Source organism: Haemorhous mexicanus, chromosome 31 (assembly GCF_027477595.1).
Source record: "Haemorhous mexicanus isolate bHaeMex1 chromosome 31, bHaeMex1.pri, whole genome shotgun sequence".
Taxonomy (NCBI): domain Eukaryota; kingdom Metazoa; phylum Chordata; class Aves; order Passeriformes; family Fringillidae; genus Haemorhous; species Haemorhous mexicanus.
This window is the reverse complement of record NC_082371.1, coordinates 4,190,540-4,204,647: the sequence shown is the minus strand read 5'-3', so window position 1 is coordinate 4,204,647 and position 14,108 is coordinate 4,190,540. Positions and strand designations below refer to the sequence as shown.

General features: G+C 59.0%; 1 protein-coding gene across 1 annotated transcript in view; it reads right to left on the bottom strand.

Moving 5' to 3' along the window:
* The window catches only part of KIRREL1 (kirre like nephrin family adhesion molecule 1), a 29,146-nt gene extending 20,997 nt beyond the window's left edge, over positions 1-8,149 (bottom strand). Inside the window, exon 1 of the mRNA XM_059870999.1 lies at positions 7,877-8,149. Coding sequence (XP_059726982.1) covers positions 7,877-7,928 — 52 coding nt within the window. The 5' untranslated portion in view covers positions 7,929-8,149. The remainder of the gene's footprint in view (positions 1-7,876) is intronic.
* Between the last annotated feature and the right edge of the window lie 5,959 nt (positions 8,150-14,108).

Here is a 14,108-nt window from a genome sequence, read left to right as displayed (position 1 = left end):
GCGGTTCGGGGTTTCTTGGGATGAGATTTTTGGGGGGAGATTCGGGGTTTTTTTGGGATGAAATTCTGGATATTTTGCGGATAGAATTCGAGATTTTGGGGGGGAAATTCGAAATTTTTTGGGGGGAGATTCGGGGTTTTTTGGGATGAGGTTTTTGGGGGAGATTCGGGGTTTTTTGGGATGAGATTCTGGATATTTTAGGCGGAGGATTCGGGATTTTTTTTAGGGGGTTCTGGATTTTCTAGAGGGAGAAACTGGGGATTTTTGGGGGCGGTTCGGGGTTTTTTGGGATGAGATTTTGGAGGAGATTCGGGGTTTTTTGGGATGAGATTTTGGGGGCGGTTCGGGGGTTTTTGGGATGAGGTTTTGGAGGAGATTCGGGGTTTTTTGGGATGAGATTTTGGGGGCGGTTCGGGGTTTTTTGGGATGAGGTTTTGGAGGAGATTCGGGGTTTTTTGGGATGAGATTTTAGGGGCGGTTCGGGGTTATTTGGGATGAGATTTTGGGGGAGATTCGGGTTTTTTTGGGGTGTCCCGAGCCCTCCCGCTCCCGCTCCCCTCGGGCTGCGGTCGGGCCGCCGATGATCCCACACTCCTGGAATTTGAGGAATTTCCTGCCAAGGCTCCCTCTGGAAAGGCAAAAACGCCGAGATTTTAACCCTCTGCTGCCCGGCCCGCCGGGGATTTGGGGACAATTTCTCATTTTTGCCTCATTTCTGATTTTCCCCTGATTTTTTTTTCCCCCCCCGGGATGGGAATCGCTGCTTTTCATGGAAAAATCCGGAATTCCGTGCCTCAGTTTCCCTCTCCTGGATCCGAGGGTTCCATTCCCGCCCCAAATCCCCCTGAAAACCCCAAAAAACCGCCCCAAAACTCCCCCAGAGCCGCCCATCCCAAATCCCCTTTTTTCCATCAAATCCGCTCGGAATTTTCTGGGTTTTTTTAAAAAATAAAATTTCACCAAAACGGGGAAAGGAGGGGGAAAAAGGGGCCGGGAATTGTCCCCCAAAAGCGGCCCCAGCTCCGGGATATTCCCGGTTCCAGCCCCGAGGAGGGCGGAAAAGGGGAAAAAAAGGGAATTTTGGGGGAAATCCTCCTGGGGGAGGGGGGAAAATGTGGGATTTGGGGAAAATCCGCCTGAAAAAAGGGGAAAATGTGGATTTTGGGGGAAATCCTCGTGAAGAAAGGGGGGAAAAAAAGTGGATTTTGGGGAAAATCCACCTGGGGAAGGGGGAAAAAAAGTGGATTTTGGGGGGAAAATGTGGATTTTGGTGAAACCCCACATGGCTAAAGGGGAAAAATGTGAATTTTTGTGGATTTTGGGGAGAAAAATGTGGATTTTGGGAAAATCCAAGTGGGGAAGGGAGGGAAAAAGTGAAAATTGGGGAACATCCACCAAGGGAAGGAGGGAAAATGTGGATTTTGGGGAGAAAATGTGGATTTTGGTAAAACCCCACGTGGCTGAAGGGGGGAAATGTGGATTTTGGGGGGGAAAACGTGGATTTTGGGGGGAAAATGTGAATTTTGGGGGAAAACTGTGGATTTTGGGGGAAATGCACCTAGGGAAGGAGGGGAAATGTGGATTTTGAGGAGAAAATGTGGATTTTGGGGGGAATAATGTGGATTTTGGTAAAACCCCACGTGGCTGAAGGGGGAAAATGTGAATTTTGGGGGGAAACCCCCCCGGGCACGGCTCCCAGGGGACCCCCCCGAGGATTGGGGGTGGTCGCGGTGCTGGAGCCTTCATCTCGCTCCTCCTCCCCCTCCCCGCCCCTTCCCCATTCCCATTTCATTAAAAAAAAAATTAAAAAAAATTAAATTTTCCCCCCCGTTCCCATGGCAACGCCTCCAACCGCTCTCGCCTTGGAAATAAAAGTTGTTTTTTCCTTCCCCCTCCTCCTCCTCCTCCTCCTCCTCCTTTTCCTCCTTCCCTTCCCATTCCCATCCCAAACCCCCCCCCGGATTTTGATTTCCATTTGGATCATAATCCGCCCGTTGCCATGGCAACGCTGCCAGCCCTTTATGTCCCGGCCCTTGCAGAAAAGGCCTCCTTCCCCTTTTCCCCTTTTCCCTCCATTTTCCCCATTTTCCCCTCATTTCCCCCCCCCCCATTCCCTCCCCCATTTTCCCTTTTTTACCCCATTTTCCCCCTTTTTTCTCCTTTTTTCCCGTTTTCCCCCTTTTTTCCCCATTTTTTCTGCTCCTTGCATCCCCTCCTTCCTCCCATCCCGGGGTCGCTTTGGGGGAGGGGGGACAGGAGGGGCTGGGCCAGATCCCGGAGACCCCAGACCCCGAATCCTAAACCCCAATCCCTAAACCCCAAATCCCTGATCCCAAATCCTAAACTGCAATCCCTAAATCCCAGATCTCAAATCCCCAATCCCAAATCCCTGATCCGAAATCTAAAATCCCAAACCCCAAACCCCAAATCCCAAAATCCCAGACCCCAGATCTAAAATCCCAACCCCCAAATCCTTGACCCCAAACCCCAGACCCCAAATCCCTGATCTCTGATCCCAAATCCCAGATCTCAAATCCCCGATCCCCGGTCCCAAATCCCAAACCCCAAATCCAAAACCCCAAATCCCCAGCCCCAAATCTCAGATCCCCAAATCCCAAATCCCAAACCCCCGACCCCCAACCCCCGACCCCCAACCCCTTTCCCCTTTTCCCGCCGCTCCCCTCGCTCTGTCCCCGCTCCCCGCGGGGTCTCTGTGGGGCCGGGGGGGATTTGGGGGGTTCTGACCCCATGGGGGGATTTGGGGGCGGAGTTTGGGGGGTTCTGTCCCCCCCCCCCCCCCCCCCCCCCCGAGCCGGGGTTATGCAAATGAGCCGCGTGCCCAGGAGAGCGCAATTAGCGCGAGAGCCGGAGCGGTTAATGAGGAGAGAATGAAGGGAAGAGCCGGGGGGACGGGGAGGGGGCGGAACTCCCGAGAAACCCCAAAATTCCCGGGAATGGCCGAAAAAACTCCCGGGAATTCCCGAAAATCCCCGAGAATTCCCGAAAATCCCCGAGAATTTCCGATAATTCACGAGAATTACCGAAAAATTGCCGAGAATTACCGAAAATTGCCGAGAATTACCGAAAATTGACGAGAATTCCCGAAAAATCACCAAGAATTGCCGAAAATTGCCGAGAATTCCCGAAAATCACCGAGAATTGCCGAAAATTGCCGAGAATTACCGAGAATTGCCGAAAATATGACGAGAATTACCGAAAATTGCCGAAATATGACGAGAATTGCCGAAAATGCCCGAGAATTGCCGATAATTGCCGAGAATTGCCGAGAATTGCCGAAAATTGACGAGAATTAATGAAAATCCTGGAGCACTCCCGAGAGTTCCCGATAACTCCCAATAATCCCGGATAACTCTCAAAAATTCCCCAAAATCCACGATAATCCTGGCGAATTCCCAACAATTCCCGATAATTCAGGATAATAATTCCCGATAATTCCCTAAAATTCCTGAAGATTCCCGAAAATCCACAATAATTCCCGAGAATTCCCAATAATTCGTGATAATTCCCAAAAATTCCCTGAAAGCTCGGGTTATTAATTCCCAAAAATTCCTGAGAATTCCCCAAAATTCTGCCGAGAATTCCAAAGCCGAGCTGGGCGCTCCCAGGGTTTGTCCAGGTGGGCAAAGCTCGGGATTAAATCAGGCCTGGATTAAAGCAGGGGATTAAACGAATAAATCATTAACGAATGAATAAATAAATTAATATATTAATTAATGAATTAATGAGCTGGGGTAGAGGTGCCGCCCCCCGAGGTCGCCCCCAGGGACACAAAGGGAATCGGGAGAAGGTTCCGGGGGCTCCAGGGTTGGGGTTTCCCATCCCAAATTCACCAAAAAATCACAAAAAGTCACCCCCAAATCACCCAAAATTTCCCGAAATCACCCCAAATCCTGTCCCAGGGGTTTGGGCCAGCCGGGGCGCTCCTGGCCCTGTCCCTGTCTCTGCCACCTTGGCACAAAATTTGGGGTCGGGGGTCACATCCCAGCCCCATCCCCAAATCCCACAGGATCCCAAATCCCACAGGATCCCAAATCCTACAGGATCCCAAATCCTACAGGATCCCAAATCCCACGGGATCCCAAATCCCACGGGATCCCAAACCCCACGGGATCCCAAATCCCACAGGATCCCAAATCCCACAGGATCCCAAATCCCACAGGATCCCAGATCCCACAGGATCCCAAATCCTACAGGATCCCAAATCCCAGGGGATCCCAAATCCTACAGGATCCCAAATCCCACGGGATCCCAAATCCCACAGGATCCCAAATCCCACGGGATCCCAAATCCCACGGGATCCCAGATCCCACAGGATCCAAAATCTTCCAGAACTCCAAATCCCACAGGATCCCAAATCCCACGGGATCCCAGATCCCCTGGGGTCAGGTCCCCGCTGTCACCTCTCCCATAAGAGGGAAGGGAAGGAGGAAAATGGGGGAAGATAAAGTAAATTCTAAAATAAAATAACAAATAAAATATAAAAATAAAATAAAATAAAATAAAAAAGAAAATAACATTTAAAATGTAATATAAAAGAAAATACGAAATAGAATAAAAACCAAAATATAAAATTAAAAAAAAATAAAATAAAAGCGGAACTAAAATAAATAAAAAACCCCGCGGAGAGAAAAGGAAGGGCCCAGAAAATGAATAAATATTTCAATTTGAGGCGCAATCAGGGCGAGTGATTGAACCGGGGGAAGAATAATGGGTTTCATTTAGATAAGATACAGAAAATTATTTAGTGAGAAATGAAGAGTGATGAGCCCCATTCAGCGCCAGGGCGGGCTCGGCCCCGAGCGCCACCCACGGCGGGAGGGACCCCAAACCCGCCCAGGATCCCCCAAATCCCCCCCAAATCCCCCCAAATCCCAGCCTGCTCCAGAGGGAAACCCCACGTTTTACAGAAAAACCAAACATTTTCCAGAAAAACCCAAATTTTTCAGAAAAACCCAAATTTTTCAGAAAAAAAACCCAAATTTTCCAGGAAAAAACCAAACATTTTCCTGAAAAACCCCACATTTTACAGAAACCCCCCCAAATTTCACAGAAAACCCCACATTTCCCAGGAAAACCCCAAATTTTCAAAAAATCCCCTCATTTTCCTGAAAGAAACCCAAAATTTTTGGGATGGGATTGATGGGATTGGGATGGGATCTGGGATTGATGGGATGGGATCTGGGATGGGATTGGGATGGGATTGATGGGGATGGGATTGGATTGGGATGGGATTGGGGTGGGATTGATGGGATGGGATTGGGGTGGGATTGATGGGATGGGTTTGGATTGGGATTTGGGATTGATGGGATGGGATTTGGGATGGGTTTGGGATGGGATTGATGGGATGGGATTGGATTGGGATGGGATTGGGATTGACAGGATGGGATGGGATTTGGGATGGGATTTGGGATGGGATTTGGGATGGGATTGATGGGATGGGATTGATGGGATGGGATTGATTTAGGATTGATGGGATGGGATTTGGGGTGGGTTTGGGATGGGGTTTGGGATGGGTTTAGGATGGGATTGATGGGATGGGATTGGGGTGGGTTTGATGGGATGGGATTGGATTGGGAAGGGATTTGGGATGGGTTTGGGGTGGGTTTGGGATGGGATTGATGGGATGGGATTGGATTGGGATGGGTTTGGGATTGACGGGATGGGACTGGGGGTCACTGGGATTGTCACACAGGGCTGTGAGCCCGGATCCCAAACTGGGATCCTCAAATGGAACCATCCCAAAACAGACCTGCTCCATCCCAAACCAGAGCCATTGACCCCAAAATGGAACCATGCCAAACCAGACCTGCCCCATCCCAACCTGGAACTGTCCCGCCCCAAACCGGAGCCGTTTCACCCCAAACCGGGGCCATTGAATCCCAACCTGGATCTGTCCCATCCCACACCGGAGCAATCCCATTTCAAACCGGAGCCCTCCCGCCCCCCCACCGGAGCCCTCCCGCCCCACACCGGAGCCGTTCCTCCCCACACCGGAGCCCTCCCGCCCCACACCGGAGCCGTTCCTCCCCCCACCGGAGCCCTCCCGCCCCACACCGGAGCCGTTCCTCCCCACACCGGAGCCGTTCCGCCCCACACCGGAGCCGTTCCTCCCCACACCCGGAGCCCTCCCGCCCCACACCGGAGCCGTTCCGCCCCACACCGGAGCCGTTCCGCCCCACACCGGAGCCCTCCCGCCCCACACCGGAGCCGTTCCTCCCCACACCGGAGCCGTTCCTCCCCACACCGGAGCCCTCCCGCCCCACACCGGAGCCCTCCCGCCCCACACCGGAGCCCTCCCGCCCCCACACCGGAGCCCTCCCGCCGCTCCCGCCGCTCCCCGCGTGGCCCCGGGCGGAGCGCGGCCGCTTTTGTTCCCGGGGGACGCGGAGCCCCCGGCGCTGCCCCCGGCGCTGCCCCGGCCCCGCGGCCGTCCCGGGGGTCCCGGAGCTGCCCCGGCGCCTCGGGGGTCCCGGGGGTCCCGGTCCCACCGGCGCCTTCCTCCCGCTCCTCCCCGAAGCCCCGCGGTCCAGGCGGTTTTTTTGGTCTTTTTTTTTTTTGGTTTTTTTTATTTTTTTCCCTTTTTTTCCCCTTCCCCTCTCTCCTCTTGGCATCTTAGCAACGCCGCCCCCTTAATTAAAAATTAGATTGGATTTTGCAGCTGGGAAGAGCCGGAGGCCGCGCTGGGGCAGAGCCCGGCCCCGGCCCCGCGCGCACGGGAGACCCCCCCCAAAACTCCCCGCGGGGATGGGGGCGCCCCCAGCCCCCCTCCGAGGGCTCGGGGGGGGTTTTGGGGACCCCCAGCCCCCCCCCCAGCCCCGCGGCTGTTCCTCAGCGTGACCTTGGCAGAGCGGCTCCCCCCGTGCCTCAGTTTCCCCCGGGGAGGGCACAGCGCGGGATTTGGGGGGGGGGGGTCGGGTTGTTCCCCACCCCCCACCCCGGGAGGCGGCTCTGGAGGGGGGTGGGGGTGGGCAAAGGGTGGTCCGGGCACCCCCAGCCCCCTCCCCAAGGAATGCCCGGATTGGGGTCCGGGGTCCCCCCCGGAGGTGGCCCCTGCACTCGCCACGGACGGACGGACACACGGACAGCCCCCCCCCCCCCCCCCCCCCCGGCCGGGTCAGGGCCCCCCCATCACGCTCAGCCCTGCCCCCCCCCGCCCCTCCCGGGGGTCCCGTTTGACCCCAGGGCCCCCGAACCGGCCCCGGGAACCGCGATGGGGCCCGGGACCCACATCGGGGGTGGGGGGCCCGAAACCTCGGTCCCGGTCCGGGGGGCTCCAACAGCACCGGAACCGGGGGAGGGAGAACCGGGCCCGGTTCCATCAGGACCCCCCCGGTAGCGAGGGGGGGTCCACGAGGAGCAGTCCCAGGACCCGGGGAGAACCGGGCCCGGTCCCACCGGGATCCCCGGTACCGAAGGGGGGGTCCACGAGAACCGGGCCCGGGTCCCCACCGCGCTCCCCCCGGTACCGGCGCGGGGGAATCCACGAGAACCCACGCCAGGATTTGGCAAGACCGGGCCCGGGATTGAGCAGAACCGGCCGCGATTCCATCCGAACCCTCCGGTACCACAACGGCGGCTCCACAAGCGGCGACCCCGGGGCCCGCCAGCACCGCCAGCACCCCCCGGGACCCCCCCGAGCCCCGGTCCCGGCCGGAGCCGGGCTCTCATCCCTCCGGGATCGGGCGGGACCGGCGGCGAGCGGGGCTGGGAGCGCTGCCCGCGGAGTTGGGAACGGCGCTCCGGGGCGGCCCCGCTCCCGGTCCCGCTCCCGCTCCCGGTGCCCTCCCACCGCCCGTTCCCCGGCGCCCCCCCGCGCCCCCCCGGTGCCCCCGGTGCCCCCGGCGCCGGTGCCCACCTTGCCCGCGGGTCCCGGCGAGAGTCAGCAGGCACAGGAGGAGGATCCGCATCTCCCGTCCCGTGGCGGCGGCCGCGCTCCGGGGCCGGGCCCGCCGGGGCTCCGGGGGGGGTTCGGGGGGGGGATCGCCGCCCCTCTCGGCCCCGCGCCGCCCCCGGTACCGGCGGCGCTCTCGGCGAGCCTGGCCCGGCCGGGCCGGGGCCGGGCAGGGGCCGGGAAGGGCCACGGAGCTCCGGCGGCTCCGCTGCGCGCCGAGCCCCGAGCGAGCGGCGGCGGGGGCGGGGCGGGGGGCGGAGGGGGCGCGGGGAGGGGGGAGAGGGAGCGGCGAGCGCGGGGGGAGGAGGAGGAGGAGGAGGAGGGAAGGAGGAGGAGGAGGGAGGGGGAGAGCGGGGACGTGCGCGCGTGTCACGCGTGGGGCTGCGCGGGGGAGCGCCGGTGGGGCGGCGGGCGATGCGCGGTGGGGCGGGAGAGCGGGGTTTGGGGGGGGAGAGCGGGGTTTGGGGCGGGAGAGGGGGATTTGGGGGTGTGCGAGGGGGGTTTGGGGGGGGGAGAGGGGGATTTGGGGCGGGAGAGGGGGATTTGGGGGTGCGCGAGGGGGGTTTTGGGGCAGCGAGCGGGGTTTGGGGGGGGAGAGGGGAATTTGGGGTGTTGGGAGGGGGTTTTGGGGCGGGAGAGGGGGATTTCGGGAGGGAGAGGGGGATTTGGGGTGTGCGAGGGGGATTTGGGGGGGGGAGAGGGGGTTTTGGGGCAGCGAGCGGGGTTTGGGGGGGGAGAGGGGGATTTGGGGTGCGCGAGGGGGTTTTGGGGCGGGAGAGGGGGTTTTGGGGTGTTAGAGAGGGATTTGGGGAGGGAGAGGGGGATTTGGGGTGCGCGAGCGGGTTTTGGGGAGGTAGATCGGCATTTGGAGCGTGCGAGGGGGATTTGGGGCGGGAGAGGGGGTTTTGGGGTGCGCGAGTGTGTTTTGGGGTGTAAATGTGTGTTTTGGGGTGTTCGTGCACCCCTGTTCTCACACATCGCCCACGCCTGCACGCGTGTCGGGTGCACATCTGCGTTCTGGGGGGCACATCTGCATTTTGGGGCTGTGCTCCTGTGTGTGCACATCTGGCCACGGCTCGGAGCACCTGGGCACACCTGGATGTGCGCACCTGGAGGTGCAGGCGTGCCCATCTGGCCCCGCGCGTGTCTCTGTGTGTGAGTGTGTGTGTGTGCACACCCGTGTGCGTGGGAGCTCCTCCATCTTCCCGGGATTTTTTTTTCAGGGCTGGAATTTTTATCCTCTCCCCCCGTTCCTCTTTTTTGAGCTTTCTCTTTTTTCTCCCTCTCTCTCCTTTTTTTTTTTTTTTTTTTTTGCCTTTAATCTTAAATAGAATTTTCTTTTTCTTTTTTTTTTTTTTTTTTCCTCCTCCAGCCTGGAGGGATTTGGAGGAAACCTGGGAAAAGCGGGGCAGGGCTCCTGAGCCAGCCCGGCCCCGGAGCTGGGCCAAGGGGGTCGGGGAGCAGCGCGACCAGAGGCCGCCCAGCGCCTCCTTCCCACATTTTTTTCCATGGAAAACACAATTTTTTCCCTTTCTCCCGGGGATTTCCAAACGTTTTTTTTTTTTCCCTGGCAGCGATCCCGGGCCTTGTCCCGTTCCGGGACTCACCGGGGGCTCCCTCCTCTCTTTTCCCTGCATCCCCCAGCCCCAGGAATTCCCAAATTCCCGGGGGGCCCCGGAAGATTCCCGTTCCAAAGCGCCCGAGCTGGGCTGCAGCAGAATGGGGTGAAAAACCCGGATTTTTGTTAAAAAAAATCCCGCGGGGGAGCCCGGGCTGGGAGGGCGCCCCCGGACCCCGCCGTGCCCGGAGGTTTTCGGGGTTTTCTCCCAAATCCACCCGAATTCTCCGCTCGGTGCCGGAGGGTCCCGGGAGCGGGAGAGGCCCCGGAGCTGCCCCCGCTGCCGGGAATTTGGGGAGGAGGAGGAGGAGGAGGAGGAGGAGGAGGAGGAGGAGGGAGCGAGGGGTCAGGGAGGAGCCGGGAATTCGCTGACGGGCCGGGAAAAGCCGCTGTGTCGGCACTCGGGAGCCGGGCCCGGGGCACCGGGGGCGGGAGAGGCAGCGGGGGCCGGGCCGGGGGCAGCGGGGACCCCAAACTCTGGGAGGAGCGGGAGGAGGAGGCGTCACGGCCTGGAGAGCTCGGCTGCAGCGTTATCCCAATGTTTGATCCATTATCCCGGAGTTTGGTCCGTTACCCCACAGTTTGATCCGTTATCCCAAATTTTGGTCCGTTATCCCAGAGTTTGTTTGATCCGTTATCCCGGAGTTTGGCCCATAATCCCAATGTTTGCCTCACTATCCCGGAGTTTGGTCCATAATCCCAGTTTTGGGCCCATTTCCCCAGTATTTGGTTCATTTCCCGGTGTTGATCCCAAATCCCAACACTGGATCCATCACCTCCTCACTGGATCCCAAATCCCAACACTGGATCCATCACCTCCTCACTGGATCCCAAATCCCAGCACTGGATCCCAGATCCCGACAGTGGGAAGTGTCCAGCGAGTCCCCAGCCCACGGGACCCCAGTTTTGGGATCGCTCCCCAATCCCAAAATCCCGGATCCAATCCCGGAGCAGCCGGGGGGGGACACGGCCCCAGAAGTGACAGACCCGGGAGTGGCACCCCAGATTCCGGGATTGGCACCCGGAATTGCGGGATTGGCACCTGGAATTCCGGGATCGGCACCCTGGAATTCCGGGAGCAGCACCTGGAATTCCGGGACTGGCACCTGGAATTCCGGGATTGGCACCTGGAATTCCGGGATTGGCACCCCAAATTCTGGGATCAGCACCCGGAATTCCGGGATTGGCACCCCAAATTCTGGATCCGCACCCCAAATTCTGGGATCAGCACCCGGAATTCCGGGATTGGCACCCCAAATTCTGGATCAGCACCCGGAATTCCGGGATCGGCACCTGGAATTCCGGGATTGGCACCTGGAATTCCGGGATCAGCACCTGGAATTCCGGGATTGGCACCCCAAATTCCGGGATCAGCACCTGGAATTCCGGGATCGGCCCCCGCGGCTCCGGGCCTGGCAGCAGCCCCGCGTTCCTCGCGCCGCAGCGCCGGGGGCGGGCGGGGTCTCCGCCGGGCCGTGAAATCCCAATCTGTGCCGGAATTCCCGGGACATCCCTGCGGAGCCCGCGGCTCCCGGCAGCTCCCGCAGCCGGCTCCACCCGTCCCCGGCGCCGCCGGAGCGGGGAGGGCCAGGGAAATGTTTGGGGTGGCCAAATGGAGATCCTTGGGATGGACCAGGAGAATCCTTGGGATGGACGGGGAAAATGTTTGGGATGGAAGAGGAAGAGGAATATTTGGGATCTCCAGTGAAGATCCTTGGGATGGCCAGAAGGATCTTTGGGATGACCAAGGAGGATCTTTGGGGTGGCCAAGAGGATCTTTGGGGTGGATGGGGAAAATATTCGGGATAGACCAGGAAGATCCTTGGGATGGACGAGGAAGATCTTTGGGATGGCCAAGAGGATCTTTGGGGTGGCCCAGGAGGATCTTTGGGATGGATGAGGAAGATCATTGGGGTGGCTGAAAGGATCTTTGGGGTGGCTGAAAGGATCTTTGGGGTGGCTGAAAGGATCTTTGGGGTGGCCCAAGAGGATCTTTGGGGTGGCCCAAGAGGATCTTTGGGGTGGCCCAAGAGGATCTTTGGGGTGGCCCAGGAAGGTTTTTGGGGTGGCCCAGGAAAACCCTCCTGGTCAGCCCCAGGGTCTCGGCCGGGATTCCCTGGGGAGCTGCGGCCCTGGAACGGGGATGGAAGGAAGGAATGTCACGGTTTCCGTGGATTTTCAGGTTTTGGGAAGCGTTTCCAGCGGGGAAGGAGCAGCCGGGCTGGAGGCTCCGGCCCTTCCCACCCGAGCGCGCCTCTTTATGACTCTTCTTTCTTTCATATTTTTCATTTTTTCCCCCCCAAAATCAATCCCAAATCCCTGCCCTCCATCCCGCGGGAATTATCTCCCTGCCGGGGCCGGGCTGGGATTTGCAGGAATTCCATTTCCCGAGGAAAAGCCTCTCCAGCCCCAAAGGAATCCTGAGCTCCGCGGGGACTGCGGCCAGAGCCCGGCGGAGGGGGAGGGGAGGCTGGGGGGGACTGGGGGGACATTGGGGGGGCACTGGGGACATTAGGGGGACATTGGGGGCACTGGGGGGCACTGGGGGTCACTGGGGGGCACTGGGGGCACTGGGGGCACTGGGGGGCACTGGGGGCACTGGGGACATTGGGGGCACTGGGGGCACTGGGGGTACTGGGGGGGACACTGGGGGTACTGGGGGCACTGGGGGTACTGGGGGGGACATTGGGGGGCACTGGGGGGACACTGGGGGCACTGGGGGTACTGGGGGGGACACTGGGGGTACTGGGGGCACTGGGGGCACTGGGGACCTTGGGGGGCACTGGAGGCACTGGGGGTACTGGGGGGGACACTGGGGGACACTGGGGGGCACTGGGGGGCACACTGGGGGCACTGGGGGGCACTGGGGGTACTGGGGACACTGGGGGACACTGGGGGGCACTGGGGGGGACATTGGGGGACACTGGGGGGCACTGGTAGATACTGGACACTGGTGGACACTGGGGGTACTGTGGGTGCTGGTCACTGGTGGTCACTGGGGGGTGCTGGGTGCTCCATTCCCACCCCCACCCCCACCCCATCCCCCCCACCCAGAGCTCCTCCTCAGCCTAATCCCGATCCGGGGTGAAATCCCAAATCTCCAATCCCAAATCCCAAATCCCCAGTCCCCTCTCCCCAGACGGCTCCCGGCCCCAATCCCAGCCCGGCCCCGGCTGCTCCCGGCCCTCCCCGCCCTGCGGAGCTCCCTGGCTGCTGCCAGCGGGGCCCTCCGTGCCTCAGTTTCCCCAGCTCCTAAATCCTGCTGCTCTGTGGCCACGGGGTCTCTGAATTCCGGAACCCCACAACCCCAGGAACCCAGAATCCAAGAATTCCAGAATCCCAGAATCCCAGAATCCCAGGATCCAAAGATCCCAGAATCCCAGAACTCCAGAACTCAAAATCCCAGAACCTTAGGAACCCCAAAATCCCAGAATTCCAGAACCCCAGCATTCCTGAATTCCAGAACCCCCAAATCCCAGAATCCCAGGATCCAAAGATCCCGGGATCCCATAGTTCCAGGATCCCAGGATTTACGAGGTTGGAAAAGCCCCTCCAGCCCAAGCCGTGCCCACTCCCTGCCCACCCAGAATTCCAGGAATTCCGGGGACCCCTCCAGCCCTCCCCGAGCCCCTTCCAGGCGGGAATTCCTCCTTCAATCCCGGATTTTGGAGAGCAGATTTGGGAATGGTGGCCCAAAAAAGGAGCAAAGCCCATCCCGAGGCTCCTCCGGGGCGCGGCTGTGCCGCGGGGTGTTCCTCCCCTCCCTAATTAATCCCTAATTAATTCCCTAATTCCCCAATCTCCCGCTTTTGTCTGGGGCTTTGTTCTGCCCGCCTGGCGGACAGAGGTGACACCCAGGGGACATCTGCCACCTGCCACGGGATCAGCGCGGGGCCTCGGCACCGCCCGGCCCCCACCAATGATTCATTCCATCACCAATTAATCAACCTAAATTAATGAATTGATTAAACCACATTAATGAATCCCCGGATCAACAATTGGCCGTTCACCCCAACATCCCCGGCGGGCGGGCGGGGCCGTCCCAGCCTGGAAAAATCCCGAATTTCCCCCTTTTCCCCCCCATCCAACCCAAATGTGCATTTTCCAACAGCCCTTCCCAAAATCCCGCTCTGGGATTGCGGAATTCTGGGATTTTGGGGGGGTTCCGAAATTCAGGAGTTTTGGGATTCTGGCATTCAGGAAATCTGGGATTTTGAGGTCCTGGAATGCTGGGATTTTGGGATTTTGGGGTCCTGGAATTCTGGGATTCTGGGATTTTGGGGTCCTGGAATTCTGGGATTCTAGGATTTTGGAGTCCTGGAATCTTGGGATTTTAGGGTCCTGGAATTCTGGGATTCTGGGGTCCTGGAATTCTGGGATTCTGGGATTTTGGGGTTCTGGGATCTTTGGATTCTTGGATCCTGGAATTCTGGAATTCTGGAATTCAGGAATTCTGGGATTTTTGGTTTCCAGAATTCTGGAATTCTGATGTTCTGGGGTCCCATCCTGTCCCCTTTCCCATCGGAACCAGCTCGGACTCAGCTCCAGGACTTTATTTGGGGCTGAGGGACCCACAGC